This window comes from Astatotilapia calliptera, chromosome 4 (assembly GCF_964374335.1).
Source record: "Astatotilapia calliptera chromosome 4, fAstCal68.1, whole genome shotgun sequence".
NCBI lineage: Eukaryota > Metazoa > Chordata > Actinopteri > Cichliformes > Cichlidae > Astatotilapia > Astatotilapia calliptera.
The window spans coordinates 28,611,463-28,630,827 of record NC_137425.1 but is presented as its reverse complement, the minus strand read 5'-3'; the positions used below and the strand labels follow the sequence as shown (position 1 = coordinate 28,630,827).

The 19,365-nt window shown below is 39.2% G+C and overlaps 1 protein-coding gene across 1 annotated transcript in view; it reads left to right on the top strand.

The window, feature by feature from the left end:
• abat (4-aminobutyrate aminotransferase) overlaps window positions 1–19,365 on the top strand; it is a 29,669-nt gene that overhangs the window by 4,707 nt on the left and 5,597 nt on the right. Inside the window, exons 2-11 of the mRNA XM_080301020.1 lie at window positions 5,649–5,791; window positions 7,186–7,283; window positions 7,373–7,402; window positions 12,544–12,661; window positions 14,397–14,446; window positions 15,266–15,346; window positions 15,634–15,726; window positions 16,668–16,730; window positions 16,858–16,921; window positions 18,772–18,920. Coding sequence (XP_080157146.1) covers window positions 5,722–5,791; window positions 7,186–7,283; window positions 7,373–7,402; window positions 12,544–12,661; window positions 14,397–14,446; window positions 15,266–15,346; window positions 15,634–15,726; window positions 16,668–16,730; window positions 16,858–16,921; window positions 18,772–18,920 — 816 coding nt within the window. The 5' untranslated portion in view covers window positions 5,649–5,721. The remainder of the gene's footprint in view (window positions 1–5,648; window positions 5,792–7,185; window positions 7,284–7,372; window positions 7,403–12,543; window positions 12,662–14,396; window positions 14,447–15,265; window positions 15,347–15,633; window positions 15,727–16,667; window positions 16,731–16,857; window positions 16,922–18,771; window positions 18,921–19,365) is intronic.

The window sequence follows — 19,365 nt, the reverse complement described above, 5'->3', positions numbered from 1 at the left end:
GTGCGTGATTGCATTATGGCTTGTTTCTGCAGTCATATATAGTCTGGTTTTATGGTTGCTGGTTTATCAATCAGCTGTGAGTGTACGACATAATTGTAATGATTTTGTAATGGTTTATAAAGTCAGCAGGTCAACATCATTTCTTCCTCTGAATGAGCCACTGTGTAGTCTGTAATTTAAAAAAAAAAAAAAAAAAAAAAAAAATATATATATATATATATATATATATATATATATATATATATATATATATATATTATTTATTAAAATACAAATTTACATGATATTTGGAGGCGGTGCAGTTAACAGTAACATTTACTTTGTTGTTGATGCTAACATGGATGTGACAGTTGGTATTTACCTTAATCAGAGGATGTATCTTTTTGTGAGTAGGTGTATACTGACTTCAGAATTCATAGAGGTCCTTGTTCTGTTTCAGAATTCATACCACAGCCTTATGTAGTATTTTAGGTGCTCAGAACAAAAACATTTCATATATTTACAGTTTCATTAGATACATTCAGTGTTAGTAGCTGTGCTTTGGATTTCTTAGCTGCTGTATTCAATAGTACCACCGCACAGCTGATTACACAACAGATTTGTTGTCAAAGTAAGTTCAGTTTGTTTAAGGACAGGGCAGAAATGCTGCAGGTTTAGGCAAAACAAACAAACAATCACACAAAAACTGTAAATATAATTCAGATGTTCTGGAGAACAGTTTGGTTTTGTTTTTTGGTGGGTTTTCTTACGCTTCACAGGTGGACATTCTGGTGACCTTTGGATCATTGTCTGCATAACCCTTCAGGGTTTAAGCTGATGACTGAACTGTTTCTTATTGTTAAATTATGACCCAACTGAGACGTCTAGTTCTTTAGATGTTTCTCTGGGTTCTTTTGTTACCTCCTGGATGAGTCATTGGTGTAGTCTTGAAATAATTTTGGCAGAGTTCATTTTTAACATAGCTGGTTCCTGCTAGTCACAACGGATAGCTGGTTCTGCTGGAGTTCTCTTCTTGGTAACCATTAACAGCAGTCTCACTTGATGTCATGCCTACTTATTTCAAACAACTCCAGCAGTATATTCTCTGATTTAAAAACCTATTTTGAAGCTCCCTTTTCTTTCAAATATTTAAGAGAAAACTGTACTCTTAAACATTAGATTGTGTTTCTGGATGTTTCCCAAACTGGTTTTAAAGTCGTCTTAAGCACAAAATCTGTATTTTTATTAATTCTTAATGATCTTTTACTACTTTTTAAGTGACTTTGACTTTCTTGTGCTCTGCTGCTTTAGACACAATAGACCGCACTCATGGTTCATTAAAACACTATGTGGGCCTTAAAGGTATAGCCTTAGAGTGGTTTAGGTTCTTTTAACACATAGAACCTTCTTACCATCTTGGTGATCTATGTCATATGGAGTCCCACAAAGATCAGTTCTCTGGCTAATCCTTTTTTCCCTTTACCTTCAGTGCCTGGCATTGATTTTTTTTTTTTTTAATTTTAAAAGATGGCCTTCCACATTTCTATGTGCCTGGCACGCATGCCTATAAAAAGAAATGTCTCCCTTAAACACTCCAGTAATGGTTTAGGGGAGATGGATGAAAACATGGAAAGCTTTATGATGTCATTATGTTCTGACCCAGCAGTGCCTGTGCTGCTCCTCTCTTGGACTTGGTCCTCTGCAGCTAAACTCACAGTAACAAACCTTGGTGTGAAACAAGACTGTAATTTTAAACTAGATAAGATAGATTCTTTCATTAAAGCATTTATCACTTTAGTCCAATATCCAGAACCAAATCCACATTATTATTTTAAGTTTTTGAGCATCTTCATGCTCTGATAACAATGCAATTGGACTATTATAATGCACTTTATGTTGCAATGTTTTCTTTGGTCAATCCAAAATGCTGCAGTTTTTCTCTTAACTGGTACTCACAAGCATAAACACATCCCATTGTCCCTCCACTGGCTTCCTGTTCATTTTTGAATATTTGATCAGTTTTAAGACCTTTAATGCATCAGCACCACTGACTCCATCTGTAGGAGTCCTTAAAACCTGGATGAACAAGTTTTTTCAGGTATTATCCCGAATTTGTGGAATGAGCTAATTGCCCATGTTAGGATGGCCCAATTACTGCCTGTTTTAAAACTCTTTTTTTAAATTTTATTCCTCTGCGTTTGACTCTGAATAACTCAGCGTTTAACTTTTTTCATTGCCTTTTATAAAATAATTTTATTGATTTGTTGTGCAGTGTTTTGGTACTTTGTTTGGATTTTACTGCACATTTTATTGCACACATATTACTCCTTCCTATAGGTTTATTGTAGAACAATTAAGGTCTTCACCTTACAATATTAAGCACCTCGAGGCGACTGTTGTTGTTATTATAAATAAAATAAAATTGAATTGAACTTTAATTTTACTACTGAGTGGGACCAAAAATATCTCATATAGAATCACCACTCCCATTCTTTAAAAAAAAATGCATAAACAAAAAGGTTTGCTCACACTTCCATTACCTGATATTACTGCGGCATTAACAGGATTAACACTGGTTTCTGCCACCAAAGCTCTGAACAACATTAGTGCTAATTTACATTTTGGATACAGAAAGGGAAAAATAGATTGACCTATATAGAAAAATGAATGGATATTCACAGAGTTGAAATCATCCAACAGTACATAGTGTATATGTTTCCCAGTTTGCTTGTGCAGGTTTTTAAAATAATGACCAGGGCAAATATTTTCACTCTACTGATCACTGGTCACTGGTTTAAAACCCTATCGTTGACACACACACACACACACACACACACACACACACACACACACACACACACACACACACACACACACACACACACACACACGCGCGCACAGGCACAGACACAGACACAGACATGCATACACAGAAGGCAGACGTCACAGTTGGAAGCATGTCAAACACCAGCTACTCTTGTTCTATGATTTAATTTTTCTGACAAAATCATTTGTTCCCCAGAATAAAGTAGAACACCCTTATGGCTTTTTATGTTTTTATGTTTGTTAAAAATTCTTCCATGAATTTTTAACAAATGATTGTTTCATAGAGTTCATTGGATCTGGGATTCTTCATATGTAAGGAGGCTTTATAAATAAAATCAATCTGATCAATGTGGTTTTCATGTTCAACAAATGCTAATTAAACTTAAAGTGATTGTTGCATGGCATAAATTTGTCAAAATTTGTCAATTATGAGGAGAAATATTATATGCCCCACTTCTGTAATCTTACTCAGTGGAAACAAGAAACATACAAATGTGTCTTTATATTCATTTAGCGCCTGGGCTGTTGCCATAGTGACAGGGTGGTAATGTCAGTTGCATTTTAACTTGGTTCTTGTCACTGGGAAATAGCAATGACTGAACAACATGAACCTGTGATAGTCATGTATTTTACTTTTATGTGAACAACACCTGCACAGCGCTTGACTAGGAAAGTAAATGAACAGTTACAGTGTTTAAAGAGCATCTGAACCACTTGTTAACAGCCTCGATTGCATCAAGTGCTCAAAGGAGATATTTCTGAACAACTTTAAACATGTTTGTTTGTCTCAGTAACCCAGGAAAGTAAAACTTCCCATAATTACTTTTACTTAGCATTATTATGAATGGGGCCTCAACATAAATTAATAATCCACAACTAAAGTCCATATGATTTTAACTATTTCATTTGACAGTAGTGCTGCTGAATTCCTGTTGAGTTCAGATTTCAGCTTATTACAGTGCAAACTGTGAACTTCTTCTCCCCCTTGGCATATGAAGATGCAGTCTTGTGTAACTTTCACAATCAAAACCAGTTTTTTCCAGTTCATGAGGCGTTGCCAAGAAACCGTCTGTCTGTGCATGCATGTCTTTGTATGTTGTGCTTGCAGTGTGCAAGCGCCAAGGTTTCCTAGCCTGTGAAAGCAGATAACTGGATTTTTCCTGTTCCTGCAGACAGTGTTACATAACACATGATGAATGAGGAGAAAGTGCATACAGCCATCCCTGCCTTTGCCTCACTCTACCCTTAGTTCTTTTTATCATAGAATACTATTGTCATAGTAGTTAAAGTGCTACTCTCTACCTTAAAAAATAACAAATATTTTAACAAAAAGTTCTTCTGGTAGTGGGCTTGCCCAAATTTTAACATCATCAAACTCTCAAACACCCTTGAATAATACTATATGAATATAATATAGTGTTCCCAGTAAATCACCACTGTCTAATAGTAGGTCTGGGTAGCCATAGCCCCCAGGACATTAAGCAGGCATGGAAGAGATCCAGGCCACAGACATCTAGTGGACCATGAGAGCCCTAGAAGGACCTCCGCAGGGGCAGGTGTAAATAAAAATTTCCAGTTCACTCTGTCAAACGCTTTTTCTGCATCTAGAGACAATATTGTGGTTTCAATGTTTTTACTGCACGAATAGTCTATTAAATTAAGTGATCTACATGTATCTGTTGATGACTTTTATGAAACCAGTTTGGTCAGGATATATTATGAGGGAGGTTTTCTTCTCTAATTTCTTTGAGAGAGCTTTGCAGATTATTTTCATGTCAACCTTGATAAGGGATATCGGACAATAGCTGGTGGGAAGAACAGGGTCTTTGCCTGGTTTTAGCAGGAGACGTTGGCAGAATTCATATTTGTTGGTAGTCTGCCATTTTCTTATATTTCCTGTAACATTGTGTGGAACACTGCTGCCAGAATTCTTTGCTGGAAATCCATCTGGACCTGCAGCCTTATTATTGAGCATACTTTCCAGGGCTTACTGGAGTTCACCTGATGTCAGCGGTGAATCCAGTGCTGTCGCTTGACTTAAAAATAACATTTATATTTGATTTTCTTTTTTCCATCCAGTAGTGTGCAAACAACTCAAGAGCTCATATTCACATAATTGTAACTGTAATGTAATTACTAAATTTAATATGTAATATGTTACTACTTTACTGAAGAATGTAATGTGTTTACAGTAACACATTGCTTTGGAATGTGTTACACTGTAGACAGGTCAAGCAGAGTGTGGCACTGGAAGTAACGACACAAACACTTGTGTGTGGGAGGGGTTTGGTAAGGAGAAGGAAAAAATACTTTTATATGTGTACAGCGAGGCTGGGGTCCTACAGAATTCAGTTAAATATGGTCGGGTGTGGAAAGAATGCTTCACAGGTTTCCACAGAAGAAGCATAGTTTAGGGATAAAGGGGAATACTCACCCATCACTGGATGTGAAGTCACTGAAAAACCTCATTTTGGTTCAAAATCACAAACTATTTGAAGCCATTTGCAATTATTTTGATTGGTCATTCTCTACCCCGTGTTTGTTTTTATGTTCTGGTGATTATTAAATTAAAGAGTTTTGACTCTCTCTCCATTCTTTTAGATAGTGGCTTCAAGATACCCCAGGATTTAATCCAAGATTGCATAGATATGAGACTTGCTGCTAGAATGACTTTGTAAAAAACCTACACTTTTGACTCCTCTGCTGTGACAGATGCCACATTCTTGTTTATTTAATAAAGTTAATGTGCTTTTTTTTGTTTGCTTTTTTGCACCTCTCTGCTCTCTCTGATCCCCCCTTCCCCCTTCTTCCCCTTTCCCTCTTTCTTTCCTTTGTTTTTATAGGTGACTTGGAGACGTTAGAAGCTGAGCACAGTTTTTGCCTGTCTCTCACGCTTTTTGACTGTGGCTTTTTGCCATGGCAACCTCCTTGATCAGTCGTCAGCTGGCTTTCTCTCTGCAGAAAAACGTGTGGCTCAGTGCTTCAGGTAAATCTAGCACTACACCAGATCCTTGTTTTCTAGTCAGGATATAACATTCAGTAGGTAAAGATGTGTTACCAGTGTTGGAGAGTGTCTTAAAACTGTTTGGACCATTGTGTAAATTAATCTTATTCTTCCAGCCATATTAGTGCCACAGCTAATAGGCTAAGCTTTTCCACATGTGAGGAATGTATTGCTTATTTCAAAGTGACTTTAAGAATTTTCAGATGATTTTTTTTAGTTGAAATGTCTCATCTGAAAATACAATTTTAATACCTCTCATGGGTAAAGCAGTGAAAGCAGAATAGCATTGTGTAATCAGTGTAAATGTTTAAACCGAAGGAGGATGTGCTTATCAATACACATGTTTGTGCTTTTCCAAGATGAGTGACTGAGTGGTGTGTCAAAGGTCTTCTGTCCATAACCACGAAGCCAGACATACTACTGTAAATCTGAGTAACAAGTAAATTATTCACTACACATGGGACACTATTGCGTTGGCAAAATCTGTCTACAGACAGCTGCCGTTATCCGATAAACTGGATTTGTGACAGGCGTCTCCATAAAGGCTGTTTTATATAGTAAAACAATGTGAAAGAGGAAGCTGTCTAGACTGTATAATATGCTATAAATAATTAATGCATTACAACAACTGTGGATTTAAAGTTGAAGCTCTGCCCTTCAAGATGTGATTGAAGTACAGACTTATTTTGTTCATTTTAATTCCAGTCTGGTTGTGTGCAGAAGCAAAATCACAAAAAAGTGTTGCTGTTCCCAAGCGTGTGGACTAACTATATATAAATGTGTGTTTTGGAGCAACTAAATTTATCTCAAGAAAGTGTTCACCTGCAACTGCTTCATAAACGGTTGGTATAAATGTCCAGCGGAGCACTGATATGAGCTTTAAACCTTATCTTTGCTTGTTTGATAGTAGATCAACTAACAGCCTAGTCATCCATGAGATGAGCTATTTCAGTTCACAGAACTTGTTGCTGTAACCGCTAGCTCAGTAAAGATGACCCCAAATTGTCCAGAACCAGTAAGTTTCTGGGCTTATCTTGTTTTTACCGGGATAGAGGACACTGTAACGGTCGGGGCAGATACTATGGATTTTGTTGTATAGTTGTTTGAGATATAACTATGGAAAAATATAAATTTCCTTATTTGCTCCCAAGCTGCCCTGAGCTTATCCAGGACAGAGGACATAGTTAGGGACAGTATTAGAGTATATTTGCCTTTAAAAAATCATAACAAAGAAGCAAAAGTTGCCAGCACTTTATTTGTTTCTATCATGGCTGGCACCACATGTAAAACACCAGGACATGACCACAAAATAAGTACCAAATATTACACCCCTCACACCCACACATTTATGAACTTTTTTGTGGTTTCTCCACAAGGTTGCAGATATGTCAGCAAAGCAGCAGCAAAGACACAGGTGGAGTTTGACTACGATGGACCCTCCATGACAACTACAGTCCCTGGTCCACGATCACAAGTAATGGTGTACACACACACCACACCACACACACACACACAGACACATTTATTGCAATCAAAAGCTTTTCTCTCTCTTTCTATTTCTAGGAGCTGATGAAACAACTGGGACAAATACAGGTGAGATGTGTGTGTTAGTATTTGTGGTTTCTGCTACTTACAGTTGAGCATGATTGTCTACAACAGCATAAATACAACAAGAGTACTTCTCCATCCTTTTATATATGAGTTTATTTATTTGTTTTTACTGAATGCCTTGTTTCGGTTGATACTGGTTCTGGATACTGATCTCCTACAACCGCTGGCAAAAATTATGCAGTCATCACATTTGCAAGATGTTCAGCAACTTTGTAATCTAAAAGAAATACCTGAACAAATTTCAATATGCAAAATTTTTAATCATGTTCAGGCTATAACAAGCTGGCTGCTTTTGGTGGATATGCAGAAAATATTTATTGAACAAAAGTTGGCATTGGAAACTGGTGAACTGGTCTTTTTTTTTTGTGTTTGTGTTTTTCAGGGGTTGCATATTTTTTTTGGAAATTATTTCACTGATTATGTTTGTACATTAATAACTGAACATTTTTTAGTATATTGCATTTTAATAACATGATACAGTGGGGCAAAAAAGTATTTAGTCAGCCACCGATTGTGCAAGTTCCCCCACCTAAAATGATGACAGAGGTCAGTAATTTGCACCAGAGGTACACTTCAACTGTGAGAGACAGAATGTGAAAAAAAAATCCATGAATCCACATGGTAGGATTTGTAAAGAATTTATTCGTAAATCAGGGTGGAAAATAAGTATTTGGTCAATAACAAAAATACAACTCAATACTTTGTAACATAACCTTTGTTGGCAATAACAGAGGTCAAACGTTTACTATAGGTCTTTACCAGGTTTGCACACACAGTAGCTGGTATTTTGGCCCATTCCTCCATGCAGATCTTCTCGAGAGCAGTGATGTTTTGGGGCTGTCGCCGAGCAACACGGACTTTCAACTCCCGCCACAAATTTTCTATGGGGTTGAGGTCTGGAGACTGGCTAGGCCACTCCAGGGCTTTCAAATGCTTCTTATGGAGCCACTCCTTTGTTGCCCGGGCGGTGTGTTTTGGATCATTGTCATGTTGGAAGACCCAGCCTCGTTTCATCTTCAAAGTTCTCACTGATGGAAGGAGGTTTTGGCTCAAAATCTCACGATACATGGCCCCATTCATTCTGTCCTTAACACGGATCAGTCGTCCTGTCCCCTTGGCAGAAAAACAGCCCCATAGCATGATGTTTCCACCCCCATGCTTCACAGTAGGTATGGTGTTCTTGGGATGCAACTCAGTATTCTTCTTCCTCCAAACACGACGAGTTGAGTTTATACCAAAAAGTTCTACTTTGGTTTCATCTGACCACATGACATTCTCCCAATCCTCTGCTGTATCATCCATGTGCTCTCTGGCAAACTTCAGACGGGCCTGGACATGCACTGGCTTCAGCAGCGGAACACGTCTGGCACTGCGGGATTTGATTCCCTGCCGTTGTAGTGTGTTACTGATGGTGACCTTTGTTACTTTGGTCCCAGCTCTCTGCAGGTCATTCACCAGGTCCCCCCGTGTGGTTCTGGGATCTTTGCTCACCGTTCTCATGATCATTTTGACCCCACGGGATGAGATCTTGCGTGGAGCCCCAGATCGAGGGAGATTATCAGTGGTCTTGTATGTCTTCCATTTTCTGATGATTGCTCCCACAGTTGATTTTTTCACACCAAGCTGCTTGCCTATTGTAGATTCACTCTTCCCAGTCTGGTGCAGGTCTACAATACTTTTCCTGGTGTCCTTCGAAAGCTCTTTGGTCTTGGCCATGGCGGAGTTTGGAGTCTGACTGTTTGAGGCTGTGGACAGGTGTCTTTTATACAGATGATGAGTTCAAACAGGTGCCATTCATACAGGTAACGAGTGGGGGACAGAAAAGCTTCTTACAGCAGACGCTACAGGTCTGTGAGAGCCAGAGATTTTCCTTGTTTGAGGTGACCGAATACTTATTTTCCACCCTAATTTATGAATAAATTCTTTACAAATCCTACCATGTGAATTCATGGATTTTTTTTCACATTCTGTCTCTCACAGTTGAAGTGTACCTCTGGTGCAAATTACTGACCTCTGTCATCATTTTAAGTGGGGGAACCTGCACAATCGGTGGCTGACTAAATACTTTTTTGCCCCACTGTATATCATTTTTAAAAGTCACTTTATCTTCCGTAGTAGGTCTCTACTGTAGTTAGTAGGTATGTAGTGACACTGAGGCAACAACTACACTCATCATTGTATGAAACTTTTCAGCATTACAAACAAAAATGTGGAACACACACACAAACCTAGACATGTTTTAGAAAGGCAGTCAGACAAACGGTGACCTCAAATGTTCAAATGGCTCATTGTATTCAGGCCAAAATAAGCAAAAACCGCATCTAAGTATGACATACAGATAGGATGTCCTACGAGAGCTCTGTCAGCTTATTCTAACATGTTTGCCTTTAAATATTAATTGATAGTAATACATATTCTCTTGAAATTGTAATACTTTTTCTCTAGCTACAATGACTATGCCATGCTTCTGTGTGTGTGTTGGTAGATTGGGTCTGTAAGTATGTTAAGTCAGTGAACTACATAAATAATTCCTGGAGCACAATATGCTGTTCCCTCTTTTTTTAGCACCATCCACTCTTAAGGTTATATGGTGCTTCTGTCGTATCTGAAGCTCAGTGATACCAGAGATGGCATTATGCAAGTGATGTCTTCATATTGTGCAGGTGTTTGTGTGTGGATTTTGATATAATTTTATTCTAATTGTTTGTATTGTAGTAACAATAAAGTTATTAATAATTTTCAAGGAAACTTTGAAGCATGCTAGAAAGACTGTTAAAAGGTTACAAATGCAGAATGAATTGAAGGCGTTATGTTTACCTTCAACATAAGATTCTTCAAGAACCATAATAGGCTGAATTTATTTTCTAAACATATGCTAAACTGTGCTGTTTTGTTAAACTGCACTGTTTTTTATAGCAAATAACTTGCTGCTTTTGTCTTTACAGACTTTTTGTTATCATATTTAGTATTTAGTATTTATTTATTTATTGTCATTGTCAAGAACAATGAAATTGCGTTTGGGGCTTCCATACAACCCAAAAAAAAAGAAGAAAATAATAAATACCCCTTAAAACCCAAGTGTACATATTTAACCCAGTGTGACTCCAATGCAATAAGACAATCCTTAGCAATAATGTTCGTAGAAATTCAGACAAAGACCTGAGAAACATGACAAAATACAACAATGCAACCCATTCAATATTATTGTACTGTGAGATATGATATCAGATATGATAGTTATCTATTTAAGAAAGAGGGGGGGGGCAGGAGGGGGAAGAGAATAAAGATATGATGCACCAATGCAGACCAGTTCATTGCTATTAAGAAGTTGGATATGGTTATTGTCCGTGAGAGGGGGGCAGAGAGTTCAGGAGCCTCACAGCCTGTGGATACAGGCTGTTGGCCAGTCTGGATGTTCTGGCCTGTATAGACCTGTACCTTCTCCCTGAGGGCAGCAGATGGAAAAGGTGGCGCGCAGGGTGATGTTGGTCCCGCAGGATACTGTGCACCCTCCTCAGACAGCGAGTGGGGAAGTAATTACTGATCTCTGGCAGACTTGTTCCAATAATTCTGCCACCTTCTTTCACCACCCGCTGGAGTGCTTGCTGATCGGCCTTGGTGCAGCTGGGGAACCACACTAGAAATCCATACGTCAGAACGCTGCTGATGGCACAGTTGTAGAAGTTCAACATCAGAGATCTGGGAATGTGTGCGCTCCGCAGTCTCCTCAGGTAGTAGAGGCGCTGTTGGGCCTTCCGTACAACTGAGGTGATATGGTTGCCCCAGGACAGGTCCTCGGTCACAGTTACCCCCAAGAATTTAAAACTGCTCACCCTCTCCACCGCCTCACTGCCAATGAAGAGAGGCAGATGGTTGTTATGACCCCTCTTCCGGAAATCTACAATGATCTCCTTGGTCTTTTTGCTGTTTAAGACCAAGTTATTGTCGTGGCACCATGACTCTAGTTGTTGCACCTCTGTCCTATAGTTTGTCTCATTATTGTTGGATATAAGTCCGAGCACTGTAGTGTCATCTGCAAACTTAACAATGAGATTGGACGCGCAGGAGGAAATACAGTCATGGGTGAAGAGAGTGTATAGCAGAGGGCTCAGAACACACCCCTGAGGGGCACCGGTGTTGAACACAAGGGTGGAAGAGGTGTTCTTACCCACTCTGACACTCTGTCTACGGTTAGTGAGGAAGTCCACAATCCAGTTGCACAGAGAGGAGTTAAGTCCCAGTTGGTGGAGTTTGGGACGTAGTTTGTATGGCCGGATGGTATTAAAAGCCGAGCTGTAGTCTACAAAGAGGAGCCGTGCATAGGTATTCCTGTGTTCCAAGTGCTTCAGTAATGTGTGCAGCACTGTGGCGATCGCATCCTCGGTTGACCGGTTCTCCCTGTATGCAAACTGGTGCGAGTCCAGGGATGGTGGAAAAGCAGCTCTGATGTGTTTAATGACCAGTCTCTCCAGGCATTTGGCGGGAATGGGGGTGAGTGCCACAGGTCTGAAATCGTTCAGACATGTGACATTTGACTGTTTTGGGATGGGAACGATGGTTGCTGCTTTGAAACAGGATGGTACCAGTGAACAGGACAACGAGGTGTTATATATAGAGGTGAAGACGTCCGCCAGGTCCGCAGCACAGTCTTTTAGCACTCCATCCGGCCCGGCCGCCTTCCTGGTGTTAATGCTCCGGAACACACGCCTCAGCTCATGAGTGCTCAGGACCGGAGCAGGGTCGGTTGAGGGGAGAGGGGACAGGACAGGGTCGGTGTTCTCCCTGTCAAAACGGGCATAAAAGAGATTTAGATCTTCAGCCAGAGTAGAACTGTCGGCTGAGGGTGATGGTGTTCTTCTTTTGTAGTCCGTGATAGCCCTGATGCCCTCCCAGACCTGCCTTGGGTTTGTGTTGTTCTCAAACCTGGCCTCGATACGCCTCCTGTGCTGCTGCTTGGCAGTCTTGATGCCTCTTCTCAGGTTGGCCCTGGCAGCACTGTATGCCTCCTGGTCCCCGGATTTGAAAGCGTTGTATTTAGACTCGAGAATAATTTATGAATATCTTTATACTCTTAATGGTAAGTACCATGTGAGGTTTTTAATACATAACATGTTTTTCCCCAGAATACTGGTGCCATCAACTTTTTCTGTAACTATGAGGAGAGCAAAGGGAACTACCTAGTGGATGTGGATGGGAACCGCATGCTGGATATCTACACTCAGATTTCTTCCATCCCAATTGGTTAGTACAGATATTTATGTAATAACTTCAGTTTAGATTGTTGAATTGTGAGACAGGGATGAAATCTATAATCATAACAAATGTTATTTTATATTGCATAGCTGTCATTGAAAAAGGGCAGACACTATGGTTGGATAATAAATGGTTTCACCCAGCCATGAGCCATGAGTGAAAGACGTTTTTGAATTTTAATTTATATTGTCTGAAAAATGGCCAAAAAAATCACAAATTCTGCCAGGCTATGTTAACTCAGTGTAAAGTGCAATGGTTTTGTACTTAAGACAAGTTAGTATGAAAAACATAATTTGCATATAAGCCGGGCAGCACGGTGGCACGGTGGTTAGCACTGTTGCCGCACAGCAAGAAGGTCCTGAGTTCAATTCCAACATCAGGCCGGGGTCTTTCTGTGTGGAGTTTGCATGTTCTCCCCGTGTTTGCGTGGGTTCTCTCCGGGTACTCCGGCTTCCTCCCACCGTCCAAAGACATGCAGCTTGTGGGGATAGGTTAATTGGATAATCCAAAATTGTCACTAGGTGTGAATGTGAGTGTGAATGGTTGTCTGTCCCTGTGTGTTGGCCCTGCGACAGACTGGCGACCTGTCCAGGGTGTACCCCGCCTCTCGCCCTATGACAGCTGGGATAGGCTCCAGCGCCCCCCGCGACCCTGAAAAGGACAAGCGGAAGCGAATGGATGGATGGATGCATATAAGCCCTCAGTTTGTACTCTTTCTGTGTGTGTGTGTGTGTGTGTGTGTGTGTGTAAAGGAGTCTACCTTAACATCCATCAGAAAAAACTATATGTAGCTGGCTGTGTAGATCAGCGGCCCCCAACCTTTTTTGCGCCACGGACCGGTTTATGCCCGACAATATTTTCATGGACCGGCCTTTAAGGTGTTGCGGATAAATACAACAAAATAAAACTAGTACCGGTACTGAAAAAAAGAAAATTTATTCATAACACACATGAAAAGACCAAGGAAAACCGAGTAAATGATAAAAACGATAACAAAATAACGCTGAAAACCGATTAAAAACCCTGAAAACTATACATTTCAGCCCTGAGCCTCAACTCTCGCGGTCCAGTACCAAACGAGTCACGGACCGGTCCGAGGCCCGGGGGTTGGGGACCGCTGGTGTAGATGAATGGCTGCATGCTTAAAATGTATTATCATTATTAATTTTTCTAATGTTATGAAATTTTTTTGTGTCATAATTTATGATTTCAAATGTTTTTCCATTTCATCTAGTTAACTCAAGTCTAAAAAGCAATGGGGACTACTGTGTCTCATCTGTAATCTATATCTGTTTTTCAATTGAAAACTGGTTTTAAAGGCAGTATTACATATATGGCAAGCGTCTTGTTGGTGCAAACGAGGAGCTTAACAGACAAATACTGATTAACTATCATGATGTTGCTTTTTTATTTTTTAAAGCAGGGCAAATCATAGATAACTATGGTGTTTACTGGTTCTTTTGATACAATTGGATCAATTATATATGTGGTCACTTTGCTGCCATTAGACTTGTTGTACTGTATTACTGTCGGAGTCAATTTTGATACACTGAGCTACTTTGCATTTCCACTGTGGTTTGTCCAACGGAACAGGGATATACGTAGTTTACTTGTATACTTTCCAATAAAACTAATAATACTTATTTTAATAGCATACTTGAAGGAAATGGTGTATGCGATGCACCTTCCTTTGTAAAACCACTCCTGTTGTGTGCTCCTATAGGCTACAACCACCCTGCTCTCCTCAAAGTGATGACCAATCCAAACAATTTGGTAAGTTCGTTTCTTTTATCAGGGAAAATAAAGATATGGAGCAGATGGCATTGCAGTGAATGATTAAGTATACAGTAGTCAAAGGAATTGCATTCTGTGTTTTATACAGACAATTGTGATTTCCATTAGAGCAGTTTAGGGTAAATTATGCTAAGCTACCACAGTTCTGACATCATACAGCAGTTACAATCTTTCCTCACAATGCCACTGTGTGTAAGCAAGCTGGACAATGATCATATGATGATTTTTTGGTGTAGAATCATCATCCATGATCTCAAGACACAGTTACCTCCATAGAACTCATAGATCACAATTTTAGCTAAGCATATGGTTATATAGATAGAATAACCTGTGTTGGGATTAAATAATTTGCAGTGCCTCAATAATGCTATGCTTTTTTTTATTAATAAGTGTTAGAAAGTTATATAGTGTAGTATTAAGTGGACACAGCACTGAAAAATAAAGGCATTAGACAACAATTCAACTCAGGGCTAAAGGACCATGACTCAAATCTCATTCTGTTTTTTGTTTTATTATAAATATTCTGACTGGAACATGAAAGTGGCACCTCCAACATATGTGTCCACTGAGTGTTTTCATCATTCTTATGTCTAATGTTGAGCTTCCTGTATGTTCTCAGAGGAGAGGTGAGGTGTAAAACAACAAATGGTTTTTAAAGTGAATGTAAATCCTAATATTTGTTTTGGTTTGGGATTTAACAAGTAGGACATATATGTAAGTACATGTAACATCCTTTTGAAAAAGTCTGAACAAGACTCTGCGTATTTGCATGTACTAGATATTTTTGTCTTTCTTCAGAGTACATTTGTGAATCGGCCAGCCTTGGGAATCCTGCCACCTGAGAACTTTCCAGACAAAATCACCGAAAGTCTTCTCTCAGTGAGAAACACACAAAAACTGAGTTTATCTTTTTATACCCAAATTTGAGCTATCACACTAATATTTTTTCTGCTTTTTTTTGTAAAACAGTACATTTTAAAATTCATGGATAACAACTATCTAACACACATTTAGAATTTAAATTTGTGTACAGGTTGTTCTTACATTCTAGTTTTCATGTAACTCCATAATGTATTATTTGCCTTTATTGCTATTTCTGCAGATAATGCTAGCTGTGCAATGATAATAATGATAATCCTTGTTACTCCTACTTTGCTTTCTGTCAGGTGGCACCTAGTGGAATGACTCGTGTTCAGACAATGTCCTGTGGTGCTTGCTCCAATGAAAATGCTTACAAAGCTATTTTTATCTGGTATAGGGTAAGTGAGTGCAAATTTGATTTAATTTGTTAACACCATGTTAAATTATATCTGGTGACCACATGGTATGGGGGGTGTTAGTGCTCATAGCATGGGTAACATCTGTGAAGGCACAATTAATGCTGAAAGGTACAACATATGCTGCCATCCAAGCCAGACAATCCCTGCTTATTTCAGCAGAACAATGCACAGCCACATTCTGCATGTGTTACAACTGCGTGGCTTTGTAGTAAAAGAGTCAGGTACTAGAGTGGCCTGCCTACAGTCCAGACCCGTCTCCCATTGAACATGTGTGGCGCATTATGAAGTGCAAAATATGACGATGGAGACCCCGGACTGTTGAGCAACTGAAGTTGTACATGAACCAAGAATGGGAAAGAATTCCACCTACACAGCTTTAACAATTAGTGTCCTCAGTTCTTATTGACGCTTATTGAGTGTTGTTAAAAGAAAAGGTGATATAACCCAGTGGTAAACATGTCCAAGCTTTATTGGAACATGTTGCAGGTATCAAATTCAAAATGAGTGAAGATTTGCACGACAACAACACAAACAAGTTTATTAGTTTGAACATTGGATATCTTTTCTTTGTAGTGTATTCAATTGAATATCGGTAAAAAAGGATTTGCAAATCATTTTATTCTGTTTTTATTTACATGTTACACAACATCCCAACTTCATTGGAATTGGGTTTGTAGTAATGTCCTGTGATGTTCTATTATCAGTAATATTATTTGATCGTAACACTATAACAGACAACTGAATCCAAATCTCGGACAAAAACACAAAACCTAAAGCAAACAAAAGGTCACCACAGGAGATAGCTGTCCTTAAAAAGACGGTAGTGTAGAAAATGTCTTGTATTGAGTAGGAAAAAAAATGTAAACCAACAAGTTGGAATTAAAATGAATTTAATCTCTGTGGGTTTTTTTTTTACTTAGAACAAAGAACGAGGCCCAAACACACCAACTAATGAAGAACTGAACACCTCCATGATCAACCAGGTCTCACTATTCATTAAGTTATTCACCACTTTCCTGCCATATTGGACTCAATATTTGCTTCTTATTTCTTGATGTTTGTCTTTTCTCTTGCTTAGTGTCATTGAATCCTTATGTCTTTTGATCTCAGGCACCAGGTTGTCCAGAACTCAGTATTTTATCTTTCATGGGGGGTTTCCATGGAAGAACATTAGGTATGTTAAATACTGTATACATTTTTGCTACTGTTAAAACAACAGCACCTGTCATAAAACAATTACAGTGGTATTTATTGAACAAATAACAAACTGAATTCATGTTTTTATACCCAAATTTGAGCTGGTACACTACAACTGTTTTATTGTAAAACAGTTCATGCATAATAATACACTGGCACATTATAAATACTTTTTCATCTGAGGGATTGGAAACGGTCCAGGCAGATTGCTCAGTGATGCAAAACAACCCAGCTGTTATCACACAAAAGCCTGTGCTATAAAAATAGAAGTTTGATTAATAACACCTCAAACATGTAAAAATTGAAAGCTCAAGGGTCCACATGTAGCATTTTTATAGCTTTTCACAGATACACAAGCATTGTATGTATTTAATCCTGTATGATGTCAGTTTGAAACTTTAGACTCAAGTCAGTGTGCTCTTTGTACAACTGGGGAAATCATTATTTGATTTTTGCCTGAATTTGTAAGTTTGCTCATTTAAAAAGAAATTAATCTCTAATTGTATGGTAGTTTCATTTTAATGAAGAGAGACAGATTATCAACCAGAAATCCAGAAAAATGAATTACATAAAAGTTGTAAACTTATTTGCATGTCATTAAGTAAGTAATGATACATAAAAATACAGGTCGCTACACAAAACACAACGTATTACTTGGTGGAGAAACCTTTTTTGGTTAGTACTTTACTTCTTGTAGTTCACTGGATTTGCACACATTTCAGAAAGGATTTTTGCACTCCTCTTTGGCTGCTGCTTAGCAAATTGAAGCTTCAGCTTCCCCCAGAGATTTTCTACTGAGGTCTGGAGACTAGCTAGGCCACTCTTTGACCTTTACCTGCTTCTTCCTTAGTCCCTTCTATGTTCCATTGGTGCTATGCTTTAGGACATTGTCTCGCTGGAAGATCTACGAGCCCTCTTCAGTGTTCTGGCTTAGAGAAGGAGCTTCTCTTCCAAGATTTTTTGGGACATGATAACGTTCATTGTCCTCTCAAAGCAGTGAAGTGTCCTTAGCAGACAAACAGCCCTGACACATAGTATTTCCACCATAATGTTCTTTGGGTAATCCTCAGCATTCTTCTTTCTCCTTATTCCAGTTTGAATGTGGCTTCGTCTGACAAAAGCACACAAGCCTTCTCTGAATCATTTAGATTTTCGCTGTAGACAGGCCAGTTGCTAAAGCAGGGAAACTTTACAAGCACCACATGATTTTAATCCTTTATAGCTTACTGTGTTACACCTTTACCATGATCATGCTCTCCCCGTGAGGTGCATGCAAGATCTAATGTGGAGCTTCAGACTGAGGGCGACTATTTTCTATTTCTTCTGTTTTGGAATAATTGCACCAACAGTTGTCACCTTCTCACTAAGCTTCTTGTTGATGGTCTTGTAACCCATTCCAGCCTTGGGGAAGTCTACAATCCTTCCCCACCGGAGGAGGTTTGAATGGAACAAACTGAGTCTATAGACCGGTGAACACATAGCAAGTGAATATTAGGAGTATGTATAATTGATTGATTAATTGTCTGCCAGATTTCAGTCAGTCTCTGGGAACCAGAATTCTGGCTGCGTTGTAGGAGATCAAATACTTTCAGTCAATGACGTGCAAATTTATTCATTTTATTTAATGTGTTTTTCTGGATTTTTGGTTGCTATTCTTTGTCTATTAAAATGATACTGTTAGAGATTGTTAATTTTTTCGTAAGTGAGCAAACTTGCAAATTTCCCAGTGGATGATGGCAATCATTAGACTTTTTGGAAAGATAAAACCAAAAGGCATATTCTAACTTTGTGGATTTGTTACTAATTCATTGCTGTTGCCTTGTTAAGGTTGTTTGGCAACAACACACTCCAAAGCGATCCACAAACTGGACATTCCATCATTTGATTGGCCTGTTGCCCCATTCCCCAGACTACAGTACCCACTGGATGAGTTTACCAGAGATAACGCTGAGGAAGAGGCTCGTTGTTTGGAGGAGGTAGGCTGTATGTATACACAGAAAAGATACTATATGAGTATATGTGAACAACCATAAGGTACAGACCAAAATGTCATCACAGGAAGCAAAATGTTTTTTTTTTAATATATAACAGTTTTGATTTGAGTTGAAGGTTTTTAACCTATCAGCAGAACTAGTATCTGCTCCTTTGTGCAAGGTGGAATGGTAAATGGCCTGTATTTATATAGCGCTTTACTAGTCCCTAAGCACCCCAAAGCACTTTACACACGAAGTTACCACCCATTCACGCACACATTCACACACTGGTGATGGCAAGCTACATTGTAGCTACATTGTAGCTCTGACAGAGGCAAGGCTGCCGGACACTAGCACCACCGGGCCCTCTGACCACCACCAGTAGGCAATGGGTGAAGTGTCTCACCCAAGGACACAACGACCGAGACTGTACAAGCCGGGGCTCGAA